At 40.2% G+C, this 13619-nt stretch overlaps 3 protein-coding genes across 3 annotated transcripts; 2 read left to right on the top strand and 1 right to left on the bottom strand.

Annotated features, from left to right (window-relative positions):
- Nucleotides 1-4150: 4150 nt before the first annotated feature.
- On the top strand, nucleotides 4151-7087 carry LOC111599481 (glutactin). Its single transcript, XM_023315149.2, has 2 exons — nucleotides 4151-5362; nucleotides 5435-7087. Exons 1-2 carry the CDS (start codon nucleotides 4177-4179, stop codon nucleotides 7018-7020), a joined length of 2772 nt encoding a protein of 923 aa, XP_023170917.2. The 5' UTR covers nucleotides 4151-4176; the 3' UTR covers nucleotides 7021-7087.
- Nucleotides 7088-9066: 1979 nt separating this feature from the next.
- On the top strand, nucleotides 9067-11657 carry LOC111599487 (glutactin). The gene is made up of 4 exons (XM_023315154.2): nucleotides 9067-9294; nucleotides 9908-10579; nucleotides 10637-11002; nucleotides 11061-11657. The coding sequence occupies exons 1-4, from the start codon at nucleotides 9067-9069 to the stop codon at nucleotides 11655-11657; spliced, it is 1863 nt and encodes a 620-aa protein (XP_023170922.2).
- Nucleotides 11658-12318: 661 nt separating this feature from the next.
- LOC111599488 (accessory gland protein Acp29AB-like) lies at nucleotides 12319-13125 on the bottom strand. The gene is made up of 2 exons (XM_023315155.2): nucleotides 13055-13125; nucleotides 12319-12990 (listed from the first exon to the last, which is right to left on the bottom strand). The coding sequence occupies exons 1-2, from the start codon at nucleotides 13112-13114 to the stop codon at nucleotides 12334-12336; spliced, it is 717 nt and encodes a 238-aa protein (XP_023170923.2). The 5' UTR covers nucleotides 13115-13125; the 3' UTR covers nucleotides 12319-12333.
- Nucleotides 13126-13619: the final 494 nt, after the last annotated feature.

Raw genomic sequence — 13619 nt, 5'->3', positions numbered from 1 at the left:
CAATTACAAAAAAAAATACTTTAGAAGACAAATTGTCTCCAAATGCTTTTAAAACAAACAAAACGAAAATTGAAAAAGAATAAAAAAAAATATTTTACTAGAGACACGAATTAATTTGTGAGATCTTTCAGCAAATGCAAAACTTGTGAGACAAATGCCATGAAGTACTAATCGTATAACAGATCGTATAACAGTTATAGCAAACGTAACTCAAGCAACTTTTTAGGTATGCAGCAAATGATAATTATGATATTTAATAACAAAAATAATGATTATGGGTATGATTATGATTATGATAATGAGGCATGCTTTAATGTTAAGCAACGATTTTTAACTTTCTCCAGATAAGATAAAAATTGATATTTGCTATGTATGTTATGTATGAAACGACAGCAACAACAAATACTATGCTAGCGAGAGAAAACAAAAGGATAAATGATAAAATTAACATTATTAACAAACCACAAAACAAACACACTCAAGTTTTCATTTAACATTACAAACGATATATATTCAAGTGCTTCTTACATAAAATAACATATAAATACATATACATAAACATATGTATATATATATGCATATGCATATAACAGTATAGTATATTATTAACAGGCATTAAATTATATGAATAAAAAACATTAAGAAAGAATTAACAACTAATTAGATCTAAGCATTACATTTACCATATTATTTATGAGCATGAAAGCGAACTAATGAATAGATGCGAATGCCTAAATCGTTTTAAAATTAGTCTCTGCCGAACTGGGTCTAGGTCTGGGTCCGGTTCGAGTTGCGTTTCCGGTTCCGCAATCGGTTCGGCGTTCGGTTCGCGTGTCTGGCACTTAGCTGCGGCACGAAGCGTTTGGTTTTTTAATTTGTAAGTAGCCCGCTATTGACTTGCAGCGTAATCGCTGCATTTTACTCAAGACACTTGCGAGAAATCAATTTATATAATTATGTTAAGATTTTATAACGCAACAAATCTAAACTATATATAAATACACACACACACAAACACCTATATATATGAGACTCTGTAAATAATTGACAAAACATAACATTGAAAATGATCAAATAAATAACCTTTCATTCGAAGAAAAGAAAAAACACAACACAAAATCGATTTTCTCTATGAACAAAAAAATATATATATATTTATACATATATATATATATATATATATATATTGGCCAAATCACACACACCCCTTCATACACATACACTGCAGAAATAATTAAAAGTATGTTATACATTCTTTGGCGTTTACAAATATGTAAAATACATTTCAATTTGAAATTGAATTTGAATTTAAATTTAAATTGTTGAAAATGTAGCGCGAAACAAAAAACAAAAAAGGAAAATATTAAAAAAGAAGCAAAGCGAATGAGCAAGCCATAATATATAGCATATACGAAAACAAAATACATATTTAATCAAATAAGTTACGAAACGTAGTTTGACAGAACTCACAGAACGGTACTTCCAAGCAACTATAGAGCTACACACACACAACACACACTTACTTTCTTGATATCCTCTCTGCCCCATAAGAACGCATTTTAGGTGTGTCAACATCGATCCTTTAAGTTTTCCCTGATTTTAAGTTTCGAAAAACTCTGAAAATTGATTTTTACCTTTGGAGCCCGCCAGAAGTATTGAGCAGCACTTGACTTAGTTCAGCCAAACGCTTCAGAAGACATAAGCAAAAAACATACTTTTCAGAACAATTTCTTATAATTAATACATAAAATATATATATGAAAAACGCAAAAAAAAAAACAAACGTTAGTAAAAGACTGAGCTACAAATAAAACAAAAAAATTATCAATAATAAAAACATTTCTTAACACGAGGTATATTTGAGAGAAGCAAGCGGTTAAAAAAACACATTTTCCATTATGTATTTTTTTAGTTTTTCTTTTAAATTAATATATAATTTAGAACTACAGCCATATGTGTAACGTCTCTATTGTAAGAAGCTAATGTAATTATTTGTTGAAATGCAATTATTTGTTAAGTTCCTAAAACTTATTGCATTTAGGTGTGTTAATGAATATTTATCAACTTTTATAGATCTATCGAATTACAAGACACTGGAACTTCTGCATTTCTTTATTGACAATTTATTTGAACGTGAACATATATATATGTATATATATATTTATATATATGTGTAAATGTATATCGAATTACGCACAAGTTTCGTGAGAAAAGTAAACGCATTTAAGGCTTATCAAAACATGAAAACTTTGTACCCCAATATACGTAATGCAGTTGAAGTTTACAAATATTTTACAAGGTTCTTTCTAAATTCTTATTATTATTATTATAATTATATTAGTTTCGATCTACCGTCTTCGCGCACATAGGGCATATAAAAGATCTATATAAAGCAAATACCTAAATACATATATATATGTATATATATATATATATATATATATATATATATATATATATATATATACATATAGACGAACAGATATATACATACATACTACATAAAATTGCTTTTAGCTTTCCTAGTCCTCTGATTTAAATCAAATACTCGTACATATGTGCGATTACCTACATTAATACATCCATACATAGTTGAAGAAGAGAGCGATTCTTCAGGCTTAATCGCAAAACCAATGCAATCTGACCCGAAAAGTAACAAATGTCAAAAAGAAAAAAACAAAATGATTTGATTAACTAATCAAATCAGCATAAAAATGAAAAAAAAAATGAAATAAATTGAAAAAGAGGAAGGGAATCAGAACGAAGCTTTGACTTCGCAGAGGCACGATTAAGCAAATGATTGAAACATTTACAATTAACAGCATCTAAATATAAAAGAAAATAAATAATAAATAAAAGTTTATGAAGATGAAGTAGAGGAAGAAGCAGAAGAAAATACGAGAACAGCGCAGTCAAGTGTTAAATTCAAAAGCGAAACACAAAACAAATTTAACACAATATTATTAAAAAATTATTATATTGTACTATTATAACTGAAATATTTAGATGAAATGACGATTCTTAATTATAACATATTATTATAGAAACATACTGAAACAACAAAAAATGAAAAATGAACCGAAAACGATTATTAAATGAAAATATAGAGAATATTATATTATGAAACAAATTTGTGCCTTAAAAACTTATTGCCAACTTAGGCATGCGAGCAGCGCTTGGAATATACAATAAAAAACATGGACGTAAGTATATATGATATATAGCTGATATAAATTGATATAGCATAGGTAAAGATATAATCTATGATTGAGCTGCAATATATTGTGCGGAGCCCCAGCGATCTATGCTGTGCTGCACTAAGTATCTTGCCACAGATGGAGACTGCTCTGAGCGGCTTAAAGGAGCAGATAATTGAGCTATAACATCAAGTGTTCAGATCTTGATCAGATCAGATCTTGTTATTTACAAACCTTGCTTTCCTGATATATATTACATGCGCCCAAATGTTCACTCCCAAATAGTAGATTTTGCATCTGATCCTTGCTCCACTGCTGTTCATGCTTGAGCAGTATATATAGCTCAATATATGACAATTTTCTAGGCCTGCAGCCAGCCAAGTGCCTGCCTTGAAATTAATATTGTAAACAGCAATGAACCTTGGAATTTGATTTATAGCTGAGTTTGATGTTTGATTGAAAATCTTTTGAATATATTTTGCAATCGTTTCAGATTGCGGTTCATTTGCTGCTGTGAATAAAGCTGCTTATCGAAAATACCTCAAAAGGCATTTGCAGCTATTTTTATAGCTCATTGAGGTAAAATGAATTGAATACAAATTTCTTAGTAAATTGTGCAAGTTGAGTACCAGAAATAGGCAATCGTATAATATAGTAGCGATAACCCCACATCAACTGTAGACTCTATTGTACTGGCTCTGCCAGATAGGCGACAGCGGCGACAACGCAAAGGCGAATCTGGCGCAGCAACAACAACAAAATAAACTGTCATCAAGACGAGATTAAGGCTGGCGACATCGAGTACGAGAACTAGAACTACTTAGAGCTATGTCTCTACTGCATGTGTGTGTGTGTGTGTGCGTTTGCTTCTATGTATTGATGAGTCGAGCAACTTGCGATTAGGTTTGAACTTTTGATTTCCGAGTGTCTGCCATTAGTCCAAAATCAGTATCAATTTAGCCACTAGGGAGTTCACAACATGGAGCTGCCTACTGCGAAGAGCCAGCTGCTCTGGCAGCTACTGCTGCTGCTGGTGTTGGGCGCATGCCACGCCCAGTTTGATGAGGTACATGAGGATAGCGAAAGGGAAGCTTGGCTGCATGGTGTGTTTACGCCACAGCCTTTGAGGGCGGCTCCTTGGGAAGTGGATGCTGTGACCCCACCACCGCCGCCGCCAAGTGGAGGTGTGCATGTGCCCGGCGTGGGTCAAGTGTTTGGGCTGCGCGGTTATCAGTTCATTAAGAACCGACCCATCGATGCGTTTCTGGGCATACGCTACGCTCAGGTGAGCAGTGGCCTGGGACGCTTCCAGCCAGCCAGAGCAGCGCCTTACCAGCCGATCGTCAATGCAACCCAATCGAGCCCCAACTGCGCCCAGTTTCCGGAAGTGCAGCGCCTGCAGGTAGCAGAAGCGCGCGGCGAAAACGTCGACGACTGCCTCACACTGGATGTCTACGCGCCCGCCGGAGCCCGCGAGCTGCCCGTCCTGGTCTTTGTGCACGGCGAGATGCTGTTCGATGGCGGCGCCGAGGAGGCGCAGCCCGACTATTTGCTGGAGCACGATGTGATCCTGGTGTCCGTCAACTATCGATTGGCGCCCTTTGGATTTCTGGCCGCTCTCACCCAAGAACTGCCCGGAAATGTGGCTCTGTCGGATCTGCAGCAGGCTCTCGAATGGGTGCAACGCAACATACGTTACTTTGGTGGATCTAGCAACCAAATAACGGTCATTGGACAGGCAGGCGGTGCCACGCTGGCCCATGCGCTCAGCCTGAGCCCGAAAACGCAGCACTTGTTCCAGCAGCTCATTCTGCAGTCGGGCACTGCTCTGAATCCCTATTTGATCGACGAAAGGCCTCTCGAGACGCTGGCCACCTTTGCTCAGCTCGCTCGCTGTCCCAGCGCTGGCCGCAATCTAAGCCCGCTCTACGAATGCCTGAGCCGCCTGCGCACATCTGAGTTGGCTAGCATCTTTGAGCAGTTGCTGCTGCAGAACGAGCCGCGCGGCCTCAGCGCCTTGGGCGGCTTCAAGCTGGTGGTGGGCGACTCCCTCGGCTATCTGCCTGAGCATCCGGCTGCTCTTGTTGCCAGCAACAGTGCCAACAACACGCTAAAGCCCGCAGTCATTGGAGCCACCAAGGACGCCAGCGCCTTCATTGTGTCACGTAAGTGTTTCCCTACTTCCTAGTGCCCACCTCATACTCATAATTGCCGGAAATCAACTGCTCCTTCAACAGGTTTCTATGATCAAATACAGCGCTTGCAGTCGCAAAACATCAGCGACTACATCAATGTGGTGCTGCGACACACAGCCCCGCCGCAGCAGCATAAGATATGGCACGATTTGGCTATTCGGGAGATTTTTACGCCGGAGCAGTTGCGTTACGTCAATGCTCGCAGCGTCTCACAGGGCTTGGTGGAGCTGAGCAATCTCATATTGTATCGGGCGCCCGTTGTCTACTCGATTCGTTCGTCCTATAAGAAGAATCCCACCTATCTGTACACCTTTGACTATCGCGGCGAGTTTCATCGCTTTGCCCACTTTGGCAATCCGCTGCCATTCGGAGTGGACGCCTCGCTCAGTGACGACAGTGTCTACCTGTTTCCCTATCCGAAGGATGCTAGCAACTTGAATCCCCAGGACAAGTCGCTCGCCCGCGCCCTAGTTGCCATGTGGGTCAGCTTTGCCCAGAATGGCATACCGAATCAGAACTCAAACGTGTGGCCCAAGGCGACCTCGGAGTATGGCCCATTCTTGCGTTTTACCAACTCTCGGCTTAGCATCTTGGAGCTAGACCAGCATTTTGGCGAGAGCATCAATGTGCCCAATATATATGCCCAGTACTTCAATACCACCAACAGCACAAGCACCACGACGACAACGACAACGACAACAAGACGGCCGTACTACCCCGAGCAGCCTTATAGACCGCCACAGCAGCCCCAGTACAGACAGCCAGCTTTCAACGATTATTACGCAGGGGAGCAGGAGGTGCGCAGGCAACAGCTACTGCGAGAGCAGCAGGAACGAGATCTGAAGCTGAGTGAGCAACAGGAGCGAGAGCAACAACAGCAGGAGGAGCTTTTGCGCGAGGAAGAGGAACGTCAGCGGGAGCAGCAACAACGCGAAACAGAACTGCAACGCGAGCTGCAGCAGCGGGCACAATTCGAGCGAGAGCAGCGACAACGCGAGCAGCAGCAGCGCGAATACGAGGCAAGGCAGCACGTGGACGAAGACGAGCAGGATGAGCGAGAGCTGCAACAGCGAGAATATGAATTAAGGCTGCAGCAAGAGCGGCAGCAGGAACGCGAGCAACAAGAGCGCGAGCAGACGGACCGAGAGCAACAAGCACACTTGCTGCCCATGGACTCGGAGGAGCAACGTCTGCAGCAGGAGCGTGAGGAACAGGAGCGAGCACAAGAGGAACGCGAGCAAGAGTCCAGAGAGCAGCATGAACGAGAGCAGCAGCAACGGGAACAGTTGGAGCGAGAACAGCAAGAGCGAGAACAGCAAGAACGGGAACAGCAAGAACGGGAACAGCAGGGACGAGGTGAACAGACGTACGCTACGAATGAAGAAAATGCACCAGATCCAAGTGCCTACCCCAGCTACGAAGATTATGTCAAAGCCTACACGCTCTGGGTAGAAGAGCTCAGCAGTCTCTACAACCCAGAGAGCTTTGCAAGTGCTGAACAGGAAGCATCGCCGGATGATGAGCTAGCCAACGATCGCTATGCCCAGCCGGACGAGAACCAATTGTATTCCGACAACAATCCACAACGAATTAAGCTAATGCGCAGATATCAGCGTTTCAGCTTCTAAAAATCATTACAAAAAGTAATCACTGCCTTGTTTCAATTTCATTTATAATTCTTATTAGCGAATTTCGAGCTTATATCGATAGATATTTGCAAATTTGTAAAGTTAAATTTGTTCAATAAATAAATATTATTGTTGTTTCTTAACTCGGAAAGTTGAAGAGGGAGAAAAGATTAAATACGACCTCAGCACATATAAAAAGTCTGCTCTGATTGATTGACTGTTTGCTGATAAGCTAAGAGTACTCAGTTCTTGCAGAGTAAATTATGTATAATTGATATTATGGAAAATGTAAGTGTTGAGTGTGGAAAGTTTTGCAATTTAAGAGTGGATTAAATAGTATAATATAACATATAGACTCAAACGGGCTGAGTTCAGTTTGCATACAACATTTACTTCAAATTTGCATAAATTATATTTTTAATACTGCTCTACTACGTGATTCTCATAAATGCAATAGAGATTTATATATTTTTGCATTGAATATGCTAGGCTTATTTTGAGCATGTATTATAAATCCATAAATATATTTGTAATTTACAATTTGTATAATAACAACTTAGTCTATTGGGTACTCTAAACTGGATTTGACACTTGAGAAATATTTTACTTTTGGCGTTAAAAAATGTATTTATATTTGATGTATTTCATTCTTGATACTCAGTCCTTAGTCCGTATTATCACATATATATATATATATATATATATATATATTTAAATTTATTATATTTTATATTTTTTTATATTATATATTTTTTTAAGTATGTATATTCAATTATTTCAATTATGATATGATATTATCGAGAAGATGTAAATATTTATTTTATAATCTTAATAATTTTTTCTGAACTCACTTTTTAATCTCATTTTTTCTACAAATCATATTTGTTGCATTTCTTTTAGAATTAATTTGCATGAATTTCTTATTTACAAAGTTTAATTTTTATAAACTTTTGTTTAGTTTTTTCTTGCCTTTGTTTTTGATAACATTCTTAGCCTTAGCTCCTGTGTCAACCGTCATGGCATTGATTATGAAGCTGTAACCTTCTTAGATAATTAATTAATTTATGTAAAGTTATTTTACAGATGTTATAACAAAGTTTGTTAAGCTAAGCGCTCCGCCATGTGGATAAATATGCATATTTATACTAGTGCAAAGGTCATTGAACCGAAGTCTAAGCCGTTTAATGAGCGTGTCCCGTCCGCTCATTTCTATTTGCAAAAGCATATAGCAAGGTAAATACTTTCACCCACCGCACAAAATGATTAATATGAAGACAAAAACCAGTAGCGACAAATTCATCGAAATCAAAATTTTTTCAAATTAAAATATCCAAAATTTAAATGAGAATAATCTGTGGCCTGCAGCTCTGAAAGTATAATTGAACCTAATCAATCCGATGCGAGGCGCCAACTTTCATTATGCGAAGAACAAATAGACGGCCAATGCCCTAATGGTAATCCCCAGCTCTGTTTGCTGTTTACTATTGGCTATTGGCTGTTTGCCATCGGCCAGCAAATATTAATTGTGTGTTCGCCGAAATTAGCTTGAGCCGCAGGGGCCCGCTAGCGAGCCAGCAAAATACGAGGGAAAAGTGTAATCGAGCAGTGGCTAAACAAATTAGTTCAGTTTTTAATTAGAAGTGACCTCCTGAGAGAACTAAAAAGCTATTAGCAAATTGCTGTCAAGTTTCCCTTTTACTTTTATTTGGCTTTTATCAACGCCGCCTCAAGAAACCAGAGCAAACAAAAATAGTGTCCAAGAAATTAATTGGTAGCAGAAATGGAAAATAATGGGATGGCTACAGCAGCGCAACGTAGGTGATCTTTGTTTCTTTTTAACTTTATTTTTTTTGCTTGTTTTCGATCTTTTTTCTATATTTTGCATTCTGCTTCTTGGCAGTATTCGCGCAACGGAGTGAAACTTTTACTGTGGCCAAGCAAAGCGATCGAACTAAAATCTAATCGCCAACTGCTGTCGAAGATCAGTTGAGTTTCGTACCTATGCGAGCGCTGTCGCATCTTGGCCTTGGCTTCACAATACCCAAAATGCAGTTTTCGCTTCTGTGCGCCGCGCTGATCGCATGCGGCGCCGTTTTCGCAGAGGCACGCGTGCGCGGCAGGCTGTACGACGAGGAGAAGGATACCATTGTGGAGCTGCCCAAGCTGGGCGCCATTCAGGGCAAAATAGTGGAGACCGCTTGGAGCAAGCGCGAGGTGTTGCAGTTCGTGGACGTCAGATACGCTGAGCCGCCCACGGGACAACATCGCTTCAAGGTAGGCAGCCAAAAGGTTCATATACTCAAGACCCAGAAAAAAAAGGAACTTAAAATAGAAATTTCGTTCACTTAGCTCTTAGTTCGAACCCACCTATCCTTATACTTAAGCTACTCACCAAGTTTAACCTAACTGAGACATTTTAAGTATTATTTATGTGCATAATAAATTCCTCATTAAACTAATCTTTATTCAGCATACATAAATATTTTATAGTTTGTGCCAAACAAATGATTCATATAGAAATTTTCGTAAATGTTTTAGGGTATCTTTGAGTCAGCTGATGCAAAAAAAAGTTTCTCTAACGATCATAAATAATGCTAGACGTTCGGTACTATTTCGTCGACTCGACTCTTTAGGTCGCCGAGCATTTCACCCAAAGCCTTAAGCCATTTGTAAGCAAAGTTATCTCAACGAAAACGTTCACGCAGCTCATAAATATTTATTTGAGCTAAGACCTAATCAGAGCCAAGTTTGCTGGCAACATCTTTAAGGGGCAAGAGTCGTTAAGATGCGAAATTTTGCCTGATTGGTAAACAATAAATTCCATGCACTAATTAAGGCAGAGCTTATTATTGTTCGTGCAATAAATCCAACAATCATCTCCTTCTAGCCACCGCGTCCCATTGAGCCCTGGGAAGATGTTATGGATGCGACAGCGGAGAAAATTGGCTGTCCGTCTGTCGTGTCGCTGGACGCTCTGCAAAAGCTGGACGATGTGCTGGATGTCGAAGACTGCCTTACGATGAGCATAACCACACCGAACGTGACTGGCAACCTGCCGGTGCTGGTCTACATACACGGCGAGTATCTCTATGAGGGCAGCAACTCAGAGGCGCCACCCGACTATCTGCTGGAGAAGGATATTGTGCTGGTGACGCCACAGTATAGACTGGGACCGTTTGGCTTTCTCTCGACCAAGACTGATGAGATACCCGGCAATGCCGGCGTTCTCGATATCTTCTTGGCACTGCAGTTCGTGAAGCACTTTGTTAAATATTTTGGTGGTGATGCGAGCCGCATCACGGTGGCTGGACAGGTGGGTGGTGCGGCCATAGCGCACCTGCTTACCCTTTCGCCGATGGTGCAGCGCGGCCTGTTCAGTCAAGTGATTTATCATTCTGGCTCGGCCATTATGCCCATTTTCCTGGAGGACAATCCGCGCAAGCATGCCCAGGAGATTGCCCAAAAGGCCGACTGCCAGATGGTAACTGTGCGCGATCTCAATAAATGCCTAATGGAGCTGAGCGCCTTGGAGCTGTTGAATGCATTCATGGACCATGCGGTAGGTGAAATCTTACTTTCTTTATACCTCTTATTCAGCTCAATTAATTGTTGGTAGGTTGAGAAATCTGATCTGGGCATTGGTCACACGGGCGGCATACAGTTCACAATTGGCGGTCCCAGCGGGGTGCTACCCAAGCACCCGTATGATCTCATGCTGGAGTCGAACTTCTCCTACCCCGCCATGGGTGGCTGCCCCAAGAATGCGGGCACACGTGTGCTAAATGAAATCGTGGAGAACGACTTTGAGGGCAAAATACCAGACGATGATTACAATACCTACAACTATATCGATCACGTCATTCGCCAGGTGGTGGGCACCGATAAGACCATGCTGTTGACCAGCTTTGTCACCCACGACTTCTTCAATCGCCAGCTACTTGAGAACGGAACTTTCGACACGCTCATTCCACGGCTAATTGATGTGAGTAGAAGTCCGCAACTCCAATAACTCGTGTATGCTAGTGAGACTTCTCTTTCAGGTGGCGGGCACCTTAAACCACAAGCTGCCAGTGCTGCTGGCCCTTAATATGAACAACAAACACAATCCGGAGAACACGTTTCTCTACTCCTTCGATTACGCGGGCGAGTTCAATCGATATCGCGACATGGACGAGGAGACGAACATGCAGAGTCCCTTTAAGGCTGGCGTCTCACTCACCGATGAGGCGCTCTATCTGTTCCCCTATCCCGATCATGTGAAGCGCCTAAGCCCTCCCGATATGACAATGGCCCATCGCATGGTCGAGCTATGGACGAATTTCGTAATTACCGGCAATCCGCTGGGCTCCTATCGGTCCGGCTACTGGCCGCCCATGACTACGCTCTACGGTCCTTACATGAAGATCGACGAGACGTTGACCATTGGCGGCAACTACTTCAACGAGTTCTCGGCCACGCTGAAGGACGAGGACCAGGGCCACAGTCTCATACGTGAGATTTACTATTTACGCAATCGCGCACGCCACAAGGTCCTCGGCCAGGCCCAGCGCAGGAAGCAAGCGGCAAGCAATCTCAAAAAACTAGAAGTGCGAAAGAGTCTCATCAAGCGTCCCAATCGAAACAAGATACGTTTCTAGGATTGGGACTAATTAGTTAACCAGTATTTCTAATAAGAATTGAAAACGTATTTAAAATATAATTATTATATTGAAATTTATTGAAGTCAACTTGAAGTTGCTCTATTAATGTGTTTATTCAAATCGAAATGGCAGAAGAAGGCGTGGCAGCTAACATCAAGTAAATATACCTCTATATGCTTGAACAGGAAGACAAGCTAATTCGATCTAGCCACGTTCGTCTGCTTAGCTATCTAGCTGCAAGCTATTAGCTGTTACCTTTTAGCTGTTAGCTCTTATCTGATAGCTTTAGCTTGTAGCTGTTAACTTTAAACTGTTAGCTTGTAGCTGTTAGCTAGTAGCTTTTAGCTGTTAACTTCTAGATGTTATCTTCAAGCTGTTAGCTATTAACTGTTAGCTTCTAGCTGGTAGCTGTTAGCTGTAAATTTCTAGATGTTAACTTCTAACTGTTAGCTGTTGGCTGTTGGCTATTAGCTTTTAGCTATTACTTTCTAGATGTTATCTTCTAGCTGTTAGTTATTAACTGTTAGCTTTTAGCTGTTAACTGTTAATATCTACCTTTTAGCCGTGTGTCAATTTCCAATTCAAAGTGAAATCAAATATAAAAATTCAATACCTAAAACATTAATAATTTATTCATACACAAACTTTAATACATATTCAAAGTTTGGTACAGCTATTCATCTGATAATTCGCAAATGAAATGACACTTTTCCTCGCAACTTAAGTCATTCATTACGAACTCTGTGCTTAACATATGAATGCAATTTTCACCTTTTAAACTATTGGGTTCCTTTTGATTCCAGCGCAGGAATTTGGCTTTCAGACCAGTTGTTAGCGATTGGTAAAACCCCTCCAAGCTAAGGTCATTGATATCAGTCCAATACAATTTCTGAGCATCCAAGAATGGAATGATCGCATTCAGCTCTTCCTGATCATTTAGCTCTACCAGATGGGCGCCAAGTGCGATGCATTTGTGTGCAGCGGCAAACCAATTGAGCGGCGTTTGTTGCTCAATGTAGTAAAACTTGGATCCGATTTGCTGGAACGGTTTGTGGGGAACTTTTTTGCGTTTGGCCATTAAGTTTTCTTGCTCCGTTACTTTTTGCTTTACTTCCTCGATTGTGCTGCTAAATCTGGTTGACGTCTCTGCCTGTGTAGCCAGCTGACCTTCGATCTTATCCAGCCTGGACGCCGCATTCGCCAATTTGTTTGCATCGCAGGTCAACCAAAGATTCTTCATGACATACAAATGGTCCAGCAACGGCTGCAATGCTTTGAAACAATATGCTTCACACTGGTTCTGCGAGTCGAAAGGTGTCCTCTCTGATTGCTGATAATGTTTGGGAAATACCTTTGCTAAATATATTTATATATATATATATAGATTGACCTACCACATTGTTCAAAGATCCCAATAAGATGCACATCAAAGTAACTAAGAAGTAAAATTCCATTCCGGACTGATCTGAGCTCTGTTTAAAGATGATTTTGCCTTAAATAGCTTTTTCTATGTAAAATAATCTTATACAGTGAAGCTCGAATAAGACAAACTTGTAAATTATATCAATATATAAAATCTATGGATTGAACTAAACTTTGTTTGAGTAAATACATACAAATGTGTTCAGTGAGTGCATCAATAGTGTATATAAAGTATAAAGTATATATATATATAGATATATATATTTATATATATACATACAATACTTGCAATAGAAGTAGTCATTCAGCATGCAATAATAATTCATGTCGGAAGATTGTACTTGGTCGCCTTATCAGCAGAAAAAATATATAATTGATAATGATCCCGGGAAACGAATATTAACAAAATATAAAAAAAATAAATACACGTTTTGCAAGTCTTATAAATGGACTGCAGAGTTATTGGAGTGCTTTAGCTAACGGTCGAACTCCATCAAACATAAAGAGACAATGGAAGACTTAAGAATAAATTAAGAT

This window comes from Drosophila hydei, unplaced genomic scaffold, assembly GCF_003285905.1.
Source record: "Drosophila hydei strain 15085-1641.00,03,60 unplaced genomic scaffold, DhydRS2 tig00008114-arrow-pilon, whole genome shotgun sequence".
In the NCBI taxonomy this organism is placed as follows: Eukaryota; Metazoa; Arthropoda; class Insecta; order Diptera; family Drosophilidae; genus Drosophila; species Drosophila hydei.
The sequence above is the reverse complement of the archived record's forward strand: the minus strand, read 5'-3'. Positions and strand labels throughout refer to the sequence as shown.

Coding starts and splice junctions, on each gene's coding strand:
- LOC111599481 (XM_023315149.2), top strand. CDS start 4,177: ATGGAGCTGCCTACTGCGAAGAGCCAGCTGCTCTGGCAGCTACTGCTG. Junction 5,363..5,434: donor CAGCGCCTTCATTGTGTCAC/GTAAGTGTTTCC, acceptor CTCCTTCAACAG/GTTTCTATGATCAAATACAG.
- LOC111599488 (XM_023315155.2), bottom strand. CDS start 13,114: ATGGAATTTTACTTCTTAGTTACTTTGATGTGCATCTTATTGGGATCT. Junction 12,991..13,054: donor TGGGATCTTTGAACAATGTG/GTAGGTCAATCT, acceptor AAACATTATCAG/CAATCAGAGAGGACACCTTT.
- LOC111599487 (XM_023315154.2), top strand. CDS start 9,067: ATGCAGTTTTCGCTTCTGTGCGCCGCGCTGATCGCATGCGGCGCCGTT. Junction 9,295..9,907: donor CGGGACAACATCGCTTCAAG/GTAGGCAGCCAA, acceptor ATCTCCTTCTAG/CCACCGCGTCCCATTGAGCC. Junction 11,003..11,060: donor TCATTCCACGGCTAATTGAT/GTGAGTAGAAGT, acceptor CTTCTCTTTCAG/GTGGCGGGCACCTTAAACCA.